Source organism: Papio anubis, chromosome 9 (assembly GCF_008728515.1).
Source record: "Papio anubis isolate 15944 chromosome 9, Panubis1.0, whole genome shotgun sequence".
NCBI lineage: Eukaryota > Metazoa > Chordata > Mammalia > Primates > Cercopithecidae > Papio > Papio anubis.
In genome coordinates this window covers 75,740,394-75,760,029 of record NC_044984.1, presented here as the reverse complement: position 1 = coordinate 75,760,029, position 19,636 = coordinate 75,740,394, and the positions used below count along the sequence as shown (strand labels likewise).

At 36.3% G+C, this 19,636-nt stretch overlaps 1 protein-coding gene across 26 annotated transcripts in view; it reads left to right on the top strand.

The window, feature by feature from the left end:
- PPFIA2 (PTPRF interacting protein alpha 2) overlaps nt 1-19,636 on the top strand; it is a 508,974-nt gene that overhangs the window by 299,936 nt on the left and 189,402 nt on the right. For 25 of the 26 annotated variants that reach the window (XM_031651089.1, XM_031651095.1, XM_031651091.1 and 22 more), the window contains 2 exons: nt 3,880-3,981; nt 18,828-18,992. In XM_031651089.1, the coding sequence (XP_031506949.1) occupies nt 3,880-3,981; nt 18,828-18,992 (267 nt within the window). Of the gene's footprint in view, nt 1-3,136; nt 3,218-3,879; nt 3,982-18,827; nt 18,993-19,636 lie in introns of all 26 variants that reach the window. The other variant, XM_031651110.1, reaches the window with a different exon arrangement.

Here is a 19,636-nt window from a genome sequence, read left to right as displayed (position 1 = left end):
TGATGAAGAGTATTTGAAGCACAGTAGATAGTATATAAAAGAAACAAGAAAAAAAGTTGAAAAAAATGAAAAGGTAGAAATGGAAACAGGAAAGATAAATTTTTGACAGTAGATAGACTGTCTAGGAAGGAGGCTTTTGAGGGATGCATGACTTATAAAAGGCATACACTAGTATTACTCTGTGTGTGGCACTTGGTGATGGGTTTTGAGTGCTTGTTAATGATGGAGATCCCTGATGGCCCTCAAATGTGAATTCTGAAAGTTCTATGAGGTCAACTGCAACAACTGTTCTATGTTATCTTCATATCTGTAGCATCTAGCACAGGGTCTGATATGTGGTAGGAGTTCAATAACTGTTGTATGAGTGGCTGGATAGTTAGACAGATGATAATCTCATAATGCTTGAGACATTTGTTAAGAGACTCCTTTTTTTGGCCAGAAGGACGTAGTGTTGCAGAAATCTAAACGTTTTAGAATCAAAGTGGGTCATATTTAGCTGCGTCCTTGAACAATTTATTCATCACTGCTAAGCTTCAGTGTCCTCATCTGAAAAATAGGGAGTAGATGGAATTATTCATGTAAAGCGGTTAGCTTGGGGCATGGCAAAACAAAGTGCCAACTGCTCAAAGTGGTATTAATAGTTACTATTGTTCTATAAGTAATAAAGCTATTTAGTTATGAAAGGGCCATGTTTTGGGTGGTTTGAATTTTGAAAGTTAAAGTTGGTTTCAATTTGATATGTTTGAAGGTTAAAAGCACTGAAAGTTTGATGACCGTGGGAAATATAATTTTTCCAAAAATTGAAGCACAAATCAGAAGGGAAAAGCCTGTGGTCAGGGGAAACAAACAACCTATTGTAATCACCCAGTATGAGTTAGGTTGTCTGGGTTCAAAGCCCAGCTCCATCATTGACTAGGTGTGTAACTTTGAACAAATTACTTAACTTCTCTAGGCCTCAGTGAGATTTTAGTAGTTTCTTATGGTGTGTTATTAGGATTGATGAGATAATTAATATAAATTGCTTGGCAGAGGACCTGGCATACTGTAACTGTAAGGTTACAATCAATGTTAACCGTATTTGCTGTTATCGATATGTTTGTAAGATGATGTGAGGCTCAGTTCATATTTATGGTAAGGAGAATAGGTATAGAAAAGAGAACTGTCAGAGGAAAAGTGTTAAAATGTTTGGTGGTTAACTCCAAATGAGATATCTGCCTTTACGCGATCTCAGATACATAGAACATGCTTGTCTAACACTTGTTGCTCTGTGTAGAAGGTATACTATGCTTTGGACCTTCTAATCCCCCACACTCTTGGACTAATTAAGGGGGATCATGCAAGATAATTGCAGTTGTGTTAGTTCTTTTTCACGTTGCTGATAAAGACATACCTGAGACTGGGTAATTTATAAAGAAAAAAAGGTTTAATGGACTCAAGTTCCATGTTACCGGGGAGGTCACACAATCATGGTCGAAGGTGAAAGGCACTTCTTACATGATGGCAGCAAGAGAGAATGAGGACCAAGTGAAAAGGGTTTCCCTTTATAAAACGATCAGATCTCAAACTTACTATCAGGAAAACAGTATGAGGGGAAACCGCTCCCATTATTCAATTATCTCCACCTGTTCCTGCCCTTGACACCCGGGGATTATTACAATTCAATGTGAGATTTGGGTGGGGACAGGGAGCCTAACCATATCAGTAGGAATATTATTTAATGTTTCAGATAAGGAAAAAGGTCACCTCTAGATGTACTCCAGATCTGAATAATATAAAGGCAACAAACAACTAGGTTCAAAATGAAATAGTAGAAAAGCACTAAACTTGCAGTGTGGAGAATGATGCTCAGAGTTCACTCACTCCCTGTGGCTTGTGAGTTTTGTGAACTTAGACCTACAACTTACCATTATACAGTATCCTCAGCCATAAGATGGGAGTATGACCCCCTCCCTAGGTATTTAGAGGGCAAGATGGTATAATGAACGTGAAAGTAGTGCCTGAAAGTTGCTACGACGTTAATAAATGTAAGACTAATCTTGATACATGGAGTCACTAGCCTACTCAGAATGAGTGCCATAATAACAAAAAAGGCCAAGTCTTCCGTGGCCTATAACATCTTGACTAATTTCTCCCCTCTGCTTTAAAAACTTGATTCTTTTACTGCACTTACAGATTTATATTTTCTCTTATTTTCAAAGCACAAAAACATATTTCTCCATTGAAGAAAGTTTGATGATTGAAATACATGGGCGGAAGCCAAAAACCAAAATTCATTCCTAATTTCACTGCCTAGAGATATCTAATGTTAAAATTATAATAGCTAATTAGCATGATGTTAAATATACAGATTTTATGTTTTATCTTTGTCAATGATAATAATATACACAAAATTGTTTCTGAATGCCTACATGTTAATAATGTGCAATAAAGAATCTTCAGGTATCATTCATTTTCTGTATCAAAACTATGCAGTATATGAAGAAAATTTTATTTTCTAGAGAAAGGTTTATTGTTTTCTATTTGTTTTATTTCCATTTACCACATAAATAATATGCTCAGGGTATTAGCAGCATTTAAGCAGCAATCGGGGAGAAAACATTTATCCCTATTTCAGCCAAAATGCAACAATAAACTCTGTCATCTAGAATCTAAGCCCTAAAGCCTACTCTGAGATCTTTGAAGTACTCACTTGGGTTGAAGCCATTTCGAGAAACTAAGCAAAATAAATGGTTTGAAGCAAACAAAAATATAAACTCCAAACCTTCCCCAGCTTTTCATAATCATCATATTCATTTTCTTTTCACTAAATTTGCCTCCCTGGAGGTTACATTAACCAAACCTGTCTCCTTCTTTTTTTTTTTTTAATCTTCTGAGTGCCTTCTCAGCCTAGAGCTAAGTTTTCCCAAAAACTTAAATATTTGATAAGCATCAATTTTACTACTGAAAATCACTCTGACAGGTTTGGTGATAATATGGATCTGTTTACTTTTTTTTAATTAAATATTTGTTTATAAGGTAGAATACCAGAATAGTTGAATTTCTTGGTCTTCTTATTAAATAACCTTTTTCTGTGTGTAAACAAACTCTCCACCTATTGGTAAAAATACCATATCATATGATCTCTGATCCCATTTAGGGGAAGGAGGCCAATGAAGATTCCTTCACAGTGTCATTAACCACATGAAGACAGAATTACTCCAGAGCCCCCAATTTTTTGGTAACAATATGACCTATTTCTATGAACTAAAAATAAATATCATTTGAGCTCCCACTGTGTCTTAGGTACTGGTGGTGTAACAGTGAACAGGTCAAAGCCTGTGTCCACAAGGAGCTTATCTTTTAGAAAGACTGAGCAATATGCAAATTATTAAGAAAATCTTAGATCATGTTATCAAATCTTAGGCATATTTATTACTTTGCAAAAAAAAAAGTAGATTACCCTGCTTCATCTTGTTAAAAAAATAAATTTGTTAATCTCAAAGTAGCGCGTTTAGCAGGGTTTTGTGTAGTTGTTCTGAAGATCCACTGTACTCTGTGTAAACATTGCTGTATAGGAATTAAAGTGTAAGATTTTGGGAGCTGTTAGCCAAACTTAAATTGATTCTGGGAATAAGTTATCATATTAACGTAGGTTCAGTGTGATGTATCTGATATATTTTGAAATATACTTTATACACTATTGTAATAAAATGCATATGATACATATTGTGGATTAGCATGTTTTGAATAATGAATTTAAGATACTTCATAACAGCAATATACGTTGACCAGTCAATGGGGTCATATTTCCCCATTCTTTTCATTTTGAAATTTATATTTTGAATTTTGTCTGCTTTTAGATCTTGAATATTTCTCCAAATATTTTTATTACTCTTCCAGGAATTTGCTGCACTGACAAAAGAATTAAATGCCTGCAGGGAACAACTTCTAGAAAAGGAAGAAGAAATCTCTGAACTCAAAGCTGAAAGAAACAACACAAGAGTAAGTGTAAAGCAGCCTTCTTGGAATTAATTCCATTTGTAGTTCAGTGCATTACATCTAACACACATATACGAAGAAAATATAAGCATTTAAAACTTTAGAAATACTTTAAGCAGATAGTAACTCATAGTCAGTTACTTAAAGTAAAGGAGGATATACTATAAAACTCAAAACAGGAAACCTAAATTATAGTCACAGCTACTAAATCACTATGTTGCTTTACAAAATGTTCACATTCCTTCTGGCCTTTACTTTATTTGACTTTAAAAAGAAGATCTGGATTTCAATAATGGGTTTCAAACTTTAAAAAGGTTGTTTTGAGGGTAGGGTAATCCCTCAGAGGCTGGAAATGGGCAAAAGAGGAGAGTTTTGGAGAAGAGGAAGAGTTTAAATTATGGGCTGCTACAAAAGAGTGGCCTGGATTTGGTCCTCACCTCCAACCAGCAAAAAGTTTTTTTAAAAAAAGGAAAACTAAAGACCGGGCGTGGTGGCTCATGCCTGTAATCCTAGCACTTTGGGATGCCAAGGCAGGCAGATTACCTGAGGTCAGGAGTTTGAGACCACCCTGGCCAACATGGTGAAATCCAATTTCTATTATAAATACAAGAATCAGCCAGGCTTGGTGGTGCACATCTGCAGTCCCAGCTACTTGGGAGGACCTGGGAGGCAGAGGCTGCAGTGAACTGAGATTGCATCACTGCACTCCAGCCTGGGCAACAGAGTGAGATTCTCTCAAAAAAATAATAATAAATAAATAAAAATAAAAAGGAAACAAAAAATAGTGTCAAGAAAAAAGAAAACACTCAAGAAAAAAAATATCTGCCCATTAAAAGTGGAGTGCCTTTATGTTTTAACAAATTTCCAAAGGGATGTCCAGTCACAATATTCTAATTTCATGAAACTCATGGAATTTGCCAGATTCTACTGTTGTAAAACCATGTATTTCCATCAAGCATATGATATGCCATGTAACATTAAAGTTCAGAATTTGATAAAGCATGCTTTATTTTCTTTCAGAAAAAAAAATTACTAAATTTTATAAAATATGTAAATTACCACATTACCCATACAGAAGTACAGTTTACTAAATGGAAGTAGGAAAAAAAAAAAAAAAAAACACTTTTATGTAGATGTAAGTTCAATTTAAATACTAAGTTGGTGAAAAATAGTCTAAGTGTTATAGCTATAAGAGATTAATCCTGAAAAAATAGATATAGCTAACAGCCTATTCACTTTATGAGTCTTAGAGAGTAATATAAAATACAGTTCTACTAACTGGGAGCTTGTGCCTTTAATGAGAGATAGGGTTGCTTGCATAATGGTTACATGGTCAAACTGAATTTATGTCCTTATTTATCAAGGTCTTATTTATGGTAAAGAGAATTAACATACATGCATACATTGAATTGGTTTTCAATGATACTTTGATGAACCAGTCTAATGGATTGCCTCAAACACGGCATGACAAGGGCAGTTTAGATCACATTATCAGGTATCAGATAATTTTTTTCTGTTGCCCTCTTCCTTTCTATATATTTCCTGCCCTTGATTTTTTAACTTACCACTGTGTTTTCATGCAAATTTGAAATTTATTTATACCGTGACATTTATTCCGCCCTATTACACTATGTTATATTTTAGTACTTTAGACTACATTCCTTGATTTAACACAGCACAGTGAAATGTAAAAGTAGGAGCAGAAAGCTGAGAATGCAGGGAAATACAAAGCTTTAGTTAGGTTTATAACTAATGATCACATTTAAAATGCACCAGACACTCTTTTATTAGCTGTGTACGTTCATCTAGCCTTTTTTCTTCAGTCCCTTACTCCTTTCTACACCCCTCTGGAGATATTATACTTATCTCCATTTTACAGACCAGGTAAGTGAGCTCAGAAAAGGTCAGATAACTCGCCAGAAGTCACACAGTTGGTAAATAGCAAAGAAGGAATTTGAAAGATAAGGTAGTTTAAATCCAGAGCCTGGGCACTAACCATGAGGCCATCAGCATTATTACTCAAAGACTTGTTATAACTAGAGAGGACATTGCTTAACAGTCAGACCACCACAGTATGGAATATCTAGTTGTGATGAATTTTAGAGAGCTAAGAGATTTGATGACAGAGTCCATACGATTTTCATCATATTGAACCCCATGAGGCCCAGAAATACCTGAGGCTATTGTGTTTGCAAAGGAGTCTTGGATAATAAAGGGAGGAAGGTGAGCCACATGAGGAGTACCTAGTCAGTAGTCAAAATGACAAAAATGCAAAGTTCCTTTAAAATAACAATAACAGATATTGAAGCCATTGATTTTAACCATGCATAATAGTTACTTTGAAAATGTGAATAAGGCTGGAAAATACTTTTCTACCCTCCTTAAGGCAGTGATGTGGAGGATTTTTGTTGTTGACTACACCAAGGAAAACAGATTTATGAAAACTCCCTTGTACAAAGTATTGATTATATAATAACTCCTTAAGTTACATAACCACCTCTCACCCTCCTCCATCTCCCAGAAGAAGTATACCCAGGGCTGAAAATCAAATACATCTCTCTTCCCACCAAATGCCTTATCAAATGTTGCTAAATAAAACCACTTTTATAGATTTTATGGTTGTTTATCTTTCTAGATGTTGTGCTTTTCTTCTTACTATCTGTGTGCTGGTCACAGAGACAAAGCAACAAGCTAGCGTTTCCTTCTCACATGTAAAGAAACTTTAATTGATGTCAGATTGTGAGCAAATTTAAAGTATAACTGATAGCTGGGCATGGTGGCACATGCCTGTAACCTCAGCTACTCGGGATGCTGAAATAGGATAATCGCTTGAATCCGGGAGGCGGAGGTTGCAGTGAACAGAGATCATATCCCTGCACTCCAGCCTGGGCGACAGAGGGAGACTCTGTCTCAAAAAATAAATACATAAATAAATATATAAAATAAAATAAAATATAAAGTGTAATTGAGCATTCCGGTTTCCAAGGTTCTGATCAACGTGTGGCTCACTTTACATCAAGTAGTTAGCATATGTTCATGAACTGAGCCAAATAACATAAAAAGCTAGTCCATGAAACCATGTGTGGATGAGATCATTTGTATTAATTTTGAATATTATCAAAAACAATAGATCAGAAAAAATCCTTCTGTGTAATTATATTTGAATGAATTATACCATCTCCCAAAATAGAAAATAGAAGTTCCAGTGGGAGTTGAATGAAGATGGAGAGTAAAAATGATAATACAGTAGCTAACATTAAAATCTAAATGTTTTTATAAATGTTTTACATGTTTAACTCACTATATTCTCATAGCAGTCTCATTATCCCCATTTAATTCAAGAGAAAACTAAGGCAGTAAGTAACTTGTCCCAGGCCTATAAATGGCTTATAAATAAAATACCCAGAGAGTCTACTACTTCCTTCTCAGTTTACCCACATACTATGTATTGAAGAAATCATATTCCTATGTCACCCACAATTCACATGTGATGCAAAGGTATTATGTTTAAAGAACAGAGTTTGTTCAGATTTCTTTTTTTTCTTGTTTTTAATTCTTTTGAGATGAGATCTTACTCTGTTACTAAGGCTGGAGTGCAGTGGCACGATCATGGTTCACTACAGCCTAGAGCTTGCTGGACTCAGGTGATCTTCCCACCTCAGCCTCCCAAGTAGCTGAGACTATAGCCACATGCCACCCAGCTAATTTTTGTATTTTTTGTAGAGATGGGGTTTTGCCATGTTGCCTGGGCTTATCTCAAACTCCTGGACTCAAGCAATCCGCCCATCTTCACCTCCCAAAGTGCTGGGATTACAGGCATGAGCCACTGCTCCTGGCCTATTTAAATTTTTGTAATTCAATCCTAATTTATTGTGTGTTAGTCATGTGAAAAGTCAATGTGCTATGTTTTCATTCTGAGGTCAAAGCTGAAATGCATGGCCTGGCCACATGTTATGTTTTCTCTGCAGAAATACCTTGTTGACATTGCAGAAATGTGAGTGAATGAAAGAAAATCAGTCATCACCGCAGTTGCTCTTAAACACAACTGCCTCAAGTTATTAAATTAAGAATATCCTAATACAATCATTATAACATTATAAATAATTATACAAAAATAGAAATTTCAAAAATTTATAGTGGATATTTATAGAAACATACAAACAAGCTTTTGTTCAATATTTTTACACTGATAAAAATGTAGAAAAAATATTGAAACAAAATTTGTTATTCCTAAAACTCCTCTGACCATCTTTGGCAAGTATATGTTTACAGAAAGTTATATTTATAGAAAATAATTTATCCCTGGTGTTATTGCAACTCAAAATGATCAATAAGACATGTTTTGACAAAGTTTTCTGAACTAATGAAGAGGTAAAGAAAAACTGGGAATTTTTATGTAGTTACTGCCTGTGAATGTCAACGTGAAGAACATTTTTATTGTCAGAGTTGTTTCAACTATTGTTATAGCTGATGATCTCAAAGGATGTTTTAAATTGTTCATAATGTTTTAGAATGTAACTATTGTGTGACTTTGAAAAACGTTATGGTTTTGAGAAACAGTATTCATATCATGTTATGATTTTGAGAAACAGTATTAATATCTAGTTATATATAATAAAGCTGTAACTTAATCTCATGGATCATAAACTTAAAAAGAAAACTTAATTGCATTTGAAACATTTCTTACCATGCCCTCACTTTTGTTTTGAGACAAAACAAAATTAACAGATATTGAGATACAATTAGACACATACCACTAGTAAAGAAAATTTTTTTATTATTGACAAATATCTGTCTATACAAGTTAATAATATCATCCAAACATATTTCATCAGTGGGTAGAAAATACAGTCCAATTCAGAAAAGGAAGAACTTCTCAGTTGAAAGCAGATAAATATTCTACATGTGTGTACATGCATGTGTATGTATAGTTATTTTTGAAAGTTCTATGATAGGATATGATAAATACAAGAATAAATAGGACAGGACATATGCCCTCCCAACAGCTATTTCAATTTCATAATCAAACATGTACATAAGAAGCATATGGGATTTTAAACAATGTTTAAGGGTAAAAGATATGGAGTGGATTGAGTATGAAGGCAACCAGTTTAAAGGTTTTCGTTTTCAGATGTTAATGTCATGCTATATGACCATACTGCAGCAGCCAAATTAGTCTATGGGGAAGAATGTGTTTCTATTTCAGTGCCATTTGTAATTGGGAATATCTGTTCACAAGGTTGTGTTGAATTAAGATCTAATAGGAAGTTATATAATTTTAGAAATCCTTACAGAATCATAGTAAAATAAAAGATTTTGATTACCTAGGCCATCTTGCTTTTCAAAACAAAACTTAGTCCAAAAAATTCCCAATGATGCATGATGTGTGGGTTTGTGTGTGTGTGTGTGTATGTCTGCGTGTGTATGAATATATGATACATATGTGTGTATACATATATAGGCTGTGGTCATTTAAAGAAAATTCCAATGTAGGATTCATGGCCATTCACATAGTCCCTGCAATCCTTTGAGTATACCAGAGAGAGTTCCATTTGCACTTTCTGTGAGAATTACTAAATATTAGGCTAAAATTGTAGCTCCCAGTAAAGGAGTGTAATTAGTAGATGGTTAATGATATCTTAGATAAGTTTCACTTTTTGTACTCTGAATTTATTTACCTTTATTTTTAACCTTAAATTAGGCCATAGCTAAATGCCAGATGAGAACATCAACCTGAATAATTTATGTTTATCGTTAACCCAATTCAACAAGTATTAAGCACATATTATGTAGAATATTTTCCTTGGTATTGAGGATAAGTGAAATTGTTCATCCCTTAAGAAGTCTGTTTATATTAATAAAAACATATTTAGTTTTTATTATGATGTAGATGAGAGTTCCTAATTGCACAAAACAGAGTATATAGCTTGGCTGTTTAAATCAAGACATTAATTAAGGCATATAAGAAATCTCTAAACTGAGCTTTCAGGCAGTCTCTAGGACCACATTTCTTAGCTTTGCAAATTTTTCTAATACGCCCAGTCCCAGAAACATGCAGCCTCTGCCACTACCCCTTAGCTTTGCAAATTTTTCTAACACGCCCAGTCCCAGAAATATGCAGCCTCTGCCACTACCCCTTCCCAGCGTGTTTCCTCTCTGCCCCCTCAGGCTCACTGCCACAATGGTGGGGTCTGGTTGACTGATCTTAAGTCACATGTCTGCCACCTAGTGGTAAACGTTCCCAAGAAATGTTTCTTGGATTCTATACTGGGAAGATGGGATTCAGATTGTGAGGAACTATCAAACAGTCAGGGGGAGGGGTAGAAAATGGGGAAAATTAATGGGTAAAATATGGTAACAAGGTAAAGAAAACAGAAAAGAGAAGGCCGGGCGCGGTGGCTCAAGCCTGTAATCCCAGCACTTTGGGAGGCCGAGACGGGCGGATCACGAGGTCAGGAGATCGAGACCATGCTGGCTAACCCAGTGAAACCCCGTCTCTACTAAAAAAAAAAAAAAAAAAAATACAAAAAAAAATAGCCAGGCGAGGTGGCAGGCGCCTGTAGTCCAAGCTACTCGGGAGGCTGAGCCAGGAGAATGGCGCAAACCCGGGAGGCGGAGCTTGCAGTGAGCTGAGATCCGGCCACTGCACTCCAGCCTGGGCGACAGAGCGAGACTCCGTCCCAAAAAAAAAAAAAAAAGAGAAAACAGAAAAGAGAATAATGTATTAACTAACGTACATTATATACATATACACACACACAAATATGCGTGTGTGTGTGTATATATATGTATATAGTGAGTGTGTGTGTGTGTGTCTGTGTCTGTATGTCAACAGAAAAGTATTGATCCTCTTTTCTCTACTGGTCACAGGTCCTAGTTCGCAATTATAAATTCCAATTATAACCCTTGATTTCTGGACTTACGTATATGGACCCATAGTTATTCCAAGAAAGACTCTACCTTACTTCTATCAGTAGTTCTGAGGATATACTAATTCCAGGATGATAGCACTCCTACTTAGCAATGTATTATGTCCATGCTTGAATTAAAATAGTCTTGGCTCATTTAACCATTCTATAAGATCGGTTACTTCTAAATGATGTAATAGTGTGATAAAATCAGGGGTCCCTGGGAGCATCCATCAATTGCATTATTCTTTTCATTGTAAAATCAGGTGTTTTTTTTTTTTTTTTTTTTTTTTTTTTTTTCTGAAGTAATGTTGTGTATGATAACATGACTGTAAGCAAAAACTCAGTAAGATGGTGTTTCTGGGACCGGGCGCAGTGGCTCACGCCTGTAATCCCAGCACTTTGGGAGGCCAAGGTGGGCGGATCACAAGGTCAGAAAATCGAGACCATCCTGGCTAACATGGTGAAACCCCGTCTCTACTAAAAATACAAAAAAAAAAAAAAAAATTTAGCTGGGCGTGGTGGCAGGTGCCTGTAGTCCCAGCTACTCAGGAGACTGAGGCAGGAGAATGGCATGAACCCGGGGAGGCAGAGATTGCAGTGAGCCGAGATCAGTCATTGCACTCCAGCCTGGGCGACAGAACGAGACTCTGTCAAAAAAAAAAAGATGGTGTTTCTGGTAGAAGTATGGCCATTAGAGAAGGCAAATCCATATCCAAAAAAGGGGTTTATTACAGTGAAGAAAAACTACTTTCTGTTTAATAGAAAGGATTTGATGTAATATGCTTGCTTCATGGCGAATAACTGGTCTCCAGCTGTATTTTATCATGGCAGGGCTCAAGTTAGATGGCTGCACCTTACTGCTGGGCCTCCGCCATGGTGGTAACTCTATCAGTCTTAATCATGGGAAGCCCATTTTGTCAGGTTTATGACCCTGAAACCATGGTCACTTCTTTATGCACACTGAGAAAAATGACAAATGAAATAGGCTGATATCTACAAGGTAAATCAGTTTGTCCACCAGGTTACTGAAAGACTTACAGAGTGAGGACCAGAAAATTAGTCCTAGCTCAGAGGTGATATTCAAGAAATTTTGATATTTTGTTTTCCTCAATACTATGACTCTAATAGTTACAGATCCTTTGGGAGAAGGTTTTCTGATTATCTATCACGATATGACAAACTATCCAACAACTTAATGACACCAAACAACATTTTAATATGCTCATAGACTCTCCTGGGCCAAGGATTCAGAAAAAGAACAGTGGGGATGGCCCTTCTCTGATCTATAATATTTGGGGTCTCAGCCAAGATGACTGGTGACAATGATGTGCTGGTAAATGATTTCTTTTGTTAGCAAAATAAAAGCACTGATCTCTGGTGTTTGCCAATTTCCCTGGTGTAAATACTTCCACCATGGTTGATTTCAAGCTATGTTGATGTTACTCAATGCCAAGTTGGGAAAAAATTCACAGTACTGAACCATTATGTAGTATTTCTACCTTTTAGGTAAAATAGATGTAAATAATCTAAGGAGCATAGATAATAGTGAAATGTAATAAAAATAATTAGGAATTAATATACTTGAAATGTATACTATCTCTTAAAAATATTTTTATTTAATCATAAGCTTATGCCATTTAGGCATAATGATTGCGCTTAACCACCAGCTCACAAAACTCCTGAAAATTAAAATTAACAATCATCTCCCAAAGCCAGAAGACATCTGTTCTAGCAAACCATTTGCAGGGGATGACTCAAATATTTGGGGTTAGGAAGATTTGCTTGTGAAGCGGATTCTTCATGCACATGTCTGGTGCCTGAGCTGGAATAGCTGAAGGACAGGCAGACTCAGTTGGAACTGCACACAAGAGAACCTACACATGGCCTGTCCATCATAACAGTCTTGGAATACTCAGACTTCTTAGATGATAACTCAGGGACCTAAAAGCCAACGTTCTGGTCTACCAGTTGGAAGCTGCCTGGCCTTTTAGGACCTAAGCCCAGAAATCACAAAATGTGACTTCTGCCATACTTTGTTGGTCAAAACAGTCACCAGTCCACCCAAATTTAATGGGAGGGGACATAGACCCCCATGTCTCAATAGCAGGACAGTAAAAAAAATTGATGGCTATACAAACTCACCTTAATTTTTTACAAATATCTAACTGTAGACTGGGAGTGGTGGCTCACACCTGTAATCCCAGCACTTTGGGAGGCCGAGGCAGGCAGATCATGAGGTCAGGAGACTGAGACCATTTGGCTAACATGGTGAAACCCCGTCTCTACTAAAAATACAAAAAATTAGCTGGGCGAGGTGGTGGGGTCCTATAGTCCCAGCTACTCAGGAGGCTGAGGCAGGAGAATGGTGTGAACCTGGGAGGCAGAGCTTGCAGTGAGCCGAGATCTCACCATTGCACTCCAGCCTGGGTGACAGAGCGAGACTCCGTCTCAAAAAAAAAAAAAAAAAAAAAAAAAAATTCTAACTGTAAACTGACTCAGGTATAGGATTTGGAGAAGGCCAAGACAGTTTACCAGGTGACTCAAGTAAAAAATTATTCCCCCAGGTCTAGGGATTTTATTATTAATATTACTTTATTAATACAACCTAATTCTTGATGTCTTATTAACAACTCTATAATCAATTAGCTATCACAAAGATCCCAATGGATCAAACCATTCTGCCTATTATAGTAACCACACATAACTTAGCTTAGGTAGTTAATTGCTATTACTTAGCCTCTGCCACTGCAGAATTCTGTCATCCCCAGAGAAATCAAAGGGTTCCTTTTAGGACTAGCATCTCTCCATTTTTATTCTTTATCTGTAAAGAACTGCTGTTCTGGCCGTTTTGTAGGTCGTGTGTTGCCTTTTTCCCAATCTATTTCCCAATGCCTTAGTGAAGATAGTGTCACTTTGGTCATCTCAAGGGAAAAGCTGGGGGTGAGCTGAATTCGCCATTTTTAACTCTATAAATCATCAGTTTCCTTCTACCTTCTACCCAATGAATTTCTGGCTTTTACTCACTTGTTTTCGGCCACCACTGAGTTTATGTTTTAGTTAACCAATGGAACAAACAATTAAAACAACTTTTTGGTGTTTGACATCAAAGTTTAATTCAGATTATCTGAAAAAATATCGTCATATTGATTAATTTAACCAGATCAAAAAATGTTGTCCCCCTCTTTCTGCTTCAGTAATATTAGCATCTACATATATTTCCAGATTTCTGAAACTACAAATTAGCAAAAGCATACAGGTCTATTGATTTGAAATCCTTCTCTTTTTAGGTTAGACCTTGTTATTTACCTCTTCATATTTTAGAAGTCTGGAGGCAGAAACAGGTGTTTGTGGTGGAACACGAGCAGAGGCTTCTTCTTATAAGATAACTGCTTTAAGTGAAGTCATTATGTGGCCATTAAGACAAATAGAACTGGATTCATCACAGAATCAGGAAGACTTATTGCGATGAGAGTATCAGGGTAACTCAGACACATCTGAATCTTTCCAAATGTCCATTTTATAGTTCTTGGGGTGCCTGCTTTTTTTCTCGGAGTGGTGGCAAGATTTCTACATAAGATTCCTGGTAAGGCTGTGAAATTATCGTATATTGTAATTCAGTGACCTTCCTTAGATTAGACTTTTTATTTTCTTTCTGTTATGTTTTGGGATCTTGATAAGAGGCTATCATGAGCAGCCATAGCACCTCTTGGGTTCTCTAACTGAGCCTTGACCTAGAATTTAAAACCTTAAACTTGTCATTTGCTTTCTTTAAACCCTTCAGTGCAGTTCAAAGCATTCTGCTCACTTCATTGTCCTTATATTCCTCATGCCTTTCAAATGGTCTATTGTAGCTATGACTCAATCCATCAAAGTCTTACTTACACAGACACCCCATTTTCAGAGAGCTCAGATGTTTATATAACTATCTCACCTCCATGTACCATAGAAGACAATCTTCCTTCTTTTGATGCTCATCTATTAGTTCTGTCAAACATCCCAGATATCCATTTCTCTGAAGAATTTTGCCAATAAAGATACAAACTATTGCTTTAATCAGTACTTATTCATTCATTCCGTAAATATACATGAGCATCTACCATGTGCCAATCTTCTAGGCACTAAAGATACAGCATGAACAAAATAGATTAAAAAAAAAAATGTATTTCCTTATTGACCTTACATTAAGTTTTTTTTGTTTTTTGTTTTGTTTTGTTTTGTTTTGTTTTGTTTTGTTGAGACGGAGTCTCGCTCTGTCGCCCAGGCTGGAGTGCAGTGGCCGGATCTCAGCTCACTGCAAGCTCCACCTCCCGGGTTTACACCATTCTCCTGCCTCGGCCTCCCGAGTAGCTGGGACTACAGGCGCCCGCCACCTCGCCAGGCTAGTTTTTTGTATATTTTAGTAGAGACGGGGTTTCACTGGGTTAGCCAGCATGGTCTCGATCTCCTGACCTCGTGATCCGCCCGTCTCGGCCTCCCAAAGTGCTGGGATTACAGGCTTGAGCCACCGCGCCCAGCCTACATTAAGTTTTGAAAGACAGATAGTAAGCAAGAAAAATACATAAATAAATATGACATTAGATAGGGACAAATGCTAAGAAGAACAAACAAAGCTAGGAAGGAGATATTCAATGTTGTTGGTAACCAGGGAAAGTCTCGTTGAAAAGTGGCATTTGAGTTAAAACATAAAAGAGATGGTGAAGTGAGATAGTCATACAGATATCTGAAAGAGAATGTTTTGGTTAGAGAAAATAAGAAAAACAAAGACCCTGTTGTGGGGACATGGATGTTTAACATGTTAAAAACAAAATTAACAAAACTAAACAAACAAAAAACTGCAAGGCAGCCAACATAGCTATACTGGAATGAGCAAGAAGAAAAATAGGAGATGAGTTCAGAAAATTGAGATCCCTTTGGGACGTATAAGGACTTTGGCTTTCACTTGAGCCCAATAAGAAGACATTAAAAATTTGAGCAGAAGTATAAATGACCTAACTCACATTTTAGCTCAAACAGTGTTTTGAGAATAGCCTGAAAATGAAAGGCTGAAAGCAGGAGGACCAGTTAAGGAGCCATTATAATTCAGGGGGAGATTGTAGGTCTTGGACACAAATGTTAGCAGTGGATGTAGTGGCAAGTGATCAGATTCTAGAAATTGAGGGAGCATGAAAGAGAGTGCTTACAAATACTGAATTGTTAACTTTAAGCTGGGTAAAGAGACAATGAGGGCATGAGGGTAGGGAGAAGCAGTTAAAAGTTCCATTTGCCAAATGTGAAGAGTGTGATTAAAAGATTTAAGTTGTCTCTGAAAACGGATGTCCTTTATAGCATCATTATTGTGTTTCTTTTCCTAGAGGGTGGGTATTTTATATTTCTAAATCTTACACTGTACTGCAAAATTCGATACAAAATTAGATGATGATATGTTTAATGAATTACTGTATTAAACAAGATGCCTCTAATTTACAATTAGAAAAAAGCAGTTTTCATTGTATTATAAAGGTTTCATTATTTATGTCATCAGATTGAAGGATAGATGTACATAATAATGTTAATTAGCCTAAGCTCTTGGGAAATAATGCCCATTAACCATGGCCACAAGCTTAGCTTTCATATAGGCCAAACCTGTATGAAATATATAAAACTATATGATGTATGTAAATTTAACTCATTTATTAATATTTTAATCCGCTCAGCAAATATTAATTGCATACCTATAGATGTTGTGAATTGAGCTAACACTCAAATTCAGAGAGAATCAAGAGGATTAAGGCAGACACTGTGCCAACTCTCTTGGAGCTTTTATTGCAATGGGAAAATAGAATGAAATTTAGTAGAACAATTTCTTTAAATTGCACATCATGAAATAGTCTGAAAAAAAAATTAGTAAGGGATTGAAATAGAGACTTGTGGAGGTGGGGAAAAGGAGAAACTACCTTAGACAGTAGTGAGCAAATGCCTTGTTGAGAGATGATGTTTAAGCTGAGACAAACAATGGGAAAGAGCTGGTTAAATGAGGAACAAAGAAGGAGTACTTTAGGCAGAGGGTACAGCATAAGCAAAGGCTTGACATACTGAGGAGCTAAAAGTAGGCCAGGAAAGCTGGAACATAGTTTTCCAGGGAAAGATTGACATCAGATGACACTGGAAAAGTAGGCATTATTAAGTTCATGTAAATCTCCACAACCTGTGTAAAGCAGTTTGGATTTATGCAATGGATACATGTATCTGTAGAATTCGAGAGAATAGAATACCATAATTTATCAATCATAGATTGATAAATGTTAAAGGGCTCCTTGAAAATTTCAGGTCATTTTCATACTGAAAAATTACTAATATTATGTTGACCCTTAAATATGACTCTTATCTACTGATTTATGTATGTTTAGTGTCTCAGATATTGGTGTTCTTTGTGCCCAATAATGGCAAAGTTTTCTAACATTTTGAGTCATAATCAGTGACAACAAATGTAGAGAAATCAACCAAAAATATGATACTAATACGTGACACTGAATCTAACAGTGGTATAGTGAAGACCAAAATTTTTCTTTACAATTAAACTTTTAGAAAATATCTTGGAAAAAAGGAAAGTTGTTTTCTTTCCTTCTTTCCACCTTCAGTGTCTTCTATCTGTTTTTAAATCTTTTGTTTGGGTAATTTCTGCTGTATTTTCTTTATTTTGCATAAGTGGATACCACTTGTTAGCTTATGCTTTCCACTGTTCTTCCGAAGACCTTTCCTGTAATGCTTACCAGTTATTCACTAGTAAAATTATAATAACTGATAATAATCAAGCCGTTTCTGATTTTCTTCTCATGTGTCTTTGGTTTTAGCAGTAGAACTTCCTTTTGAAATGAAAACAAATATGAAACCCCAATTCACAAAACATTTCAAAACAGATCTTCTCTGGCAAGAGCTAAGAGTATAGAGCCTGAAACATCCTGGAAACTCTTCAGGGACTTTCCCTCCACCTCTGTCACGGCCCCAGAGGCTACCCTGGGAAATCATAGATTCTAACATAGACAATTCAAAACTATATCCCTAACTTCCTTTCCTGAACTGACAATTGAGAATCTCAGTTACTATATTCTAATTGGTTGCAAATATTTTTCTATAATCTAATCTAAAGAATAATTGTGAATAAAACCATGGGATTATTTAAGCTAAATTAACATTATAATGATTATGCTCATTTTATTCAACTCAAATAATTTTAATGGCCATATGTAAACGAAATAAATTTTGACTTTCACTGTCATCCTCTAAAAAGGTCCTGATGCATCAAGCAATGTTCTTTCTTTTTTTTTTTTTTTTTTTGAGACGGAGTCTCGCGCTGTGTCACCCAGGCTGGAGTGCAGTGGCGCGATCTCGGCTCACTGCAAGCTCCGCCTCCCAGGTTCAGGCCATTCTCCTGCCTCAGCCTCCGAGTAGCTGGGACTACAGGCGCCCGCCACCACGCCCGGCTAGTTTTTTTTTTTTTTTTTGTATTTTTAGTAGACACGGGGTTTTACCATGTTAGCCAGGATGGTCTCGATCTCCTGACCTCGTGATCCGCCCGCCTCGGCCTCCCAAAGTGCTGGGATTACAGGCTTGAGCCACCGCGCCCGGCCAAGCAATGTTCTTTCATCACTAACATACATATTTTGTCAAGTGTTCTATTTCTGCTGAATCCATACGAAAGTATTAAATTTGCTAAAGGACTGCATAACATTTGCATTACATTTTTAAATTCAGTAACTTGTTAAATGATACAATTTATCTTTAATGTATTTTATAAACCCTGTTTTAAATAGGTCTGTGCTTCTTTGTTGCCACTTGCAGTGTAACCTGCAACTAACATTAGATACTATGTAAGCCTGCAGTGTTTTAAGGGGGAAGTCATTTGAAAGTGTTCCTGACTTGTATTCAGAAGATAATTGCATTTTCTGTTAAACCCAATAGCTATTACTGGAGCATTTGGAGTGCCTTGTGTCACGACATGAAAGGTCACTAAGAATGACGGTGGTAAAACGGCAAGCCCAGTCTCCCTCAGGAGTATCCAGTGAAGTTGAAGTTCTCAAGGCACTGAAATCTTTGTTTGAGCACCACAAGGCCTTGGATGAAAAGGTATAGTATGGACAAAAGATTTCAAGCTTAACTACACTTCTGTCATCATCATCAAGCTCTTTGTCTTCATCCATTGACTCACCTGACTTCTAAAGTCAGTCAGTTGAGGAACACATTTGAGTTATATGAAAAATCATTTTTTTTTTAAGTGAAAATGGATTACCGTGTGGATGTTGGTAATATTCATAAACATCTTCTTTTTCTAAGCCACTGAATCTATGACTTATCAGAATTAGACTTCTATTATGGTACATTATAACCCCACTTCAGATGGCATTCAAAATGTTGTATCATTTAATATTATTATTGAATCTCTCTCTCTCTCTCTCTCTCTCTCTCTCTGTCTCTCTCTCTCTCTCTCTCTGTCTCTCTCTCTCTCTCTCTCTCTCAAACCCTGGTCTTTCTCTATAGATTCCAAAATAAGAGACCACTAACTGAAAATTATATCTATTTTGAAGTGCAAATTGGATGTACTTTAACTTCTAGACATTTATTTTAGAAGCATCTGATTTTCTAATGTCTCTAATATCTTAGTTTTAAATATTCATTTGAAGAGCCTCTGCAAGTAACATCATAAGGTATTAGTAGAAAAATTTGTGTTTAGATATTTTTAAAAGTAGCTGTAAGCTTCTCTTAGCTGTTAC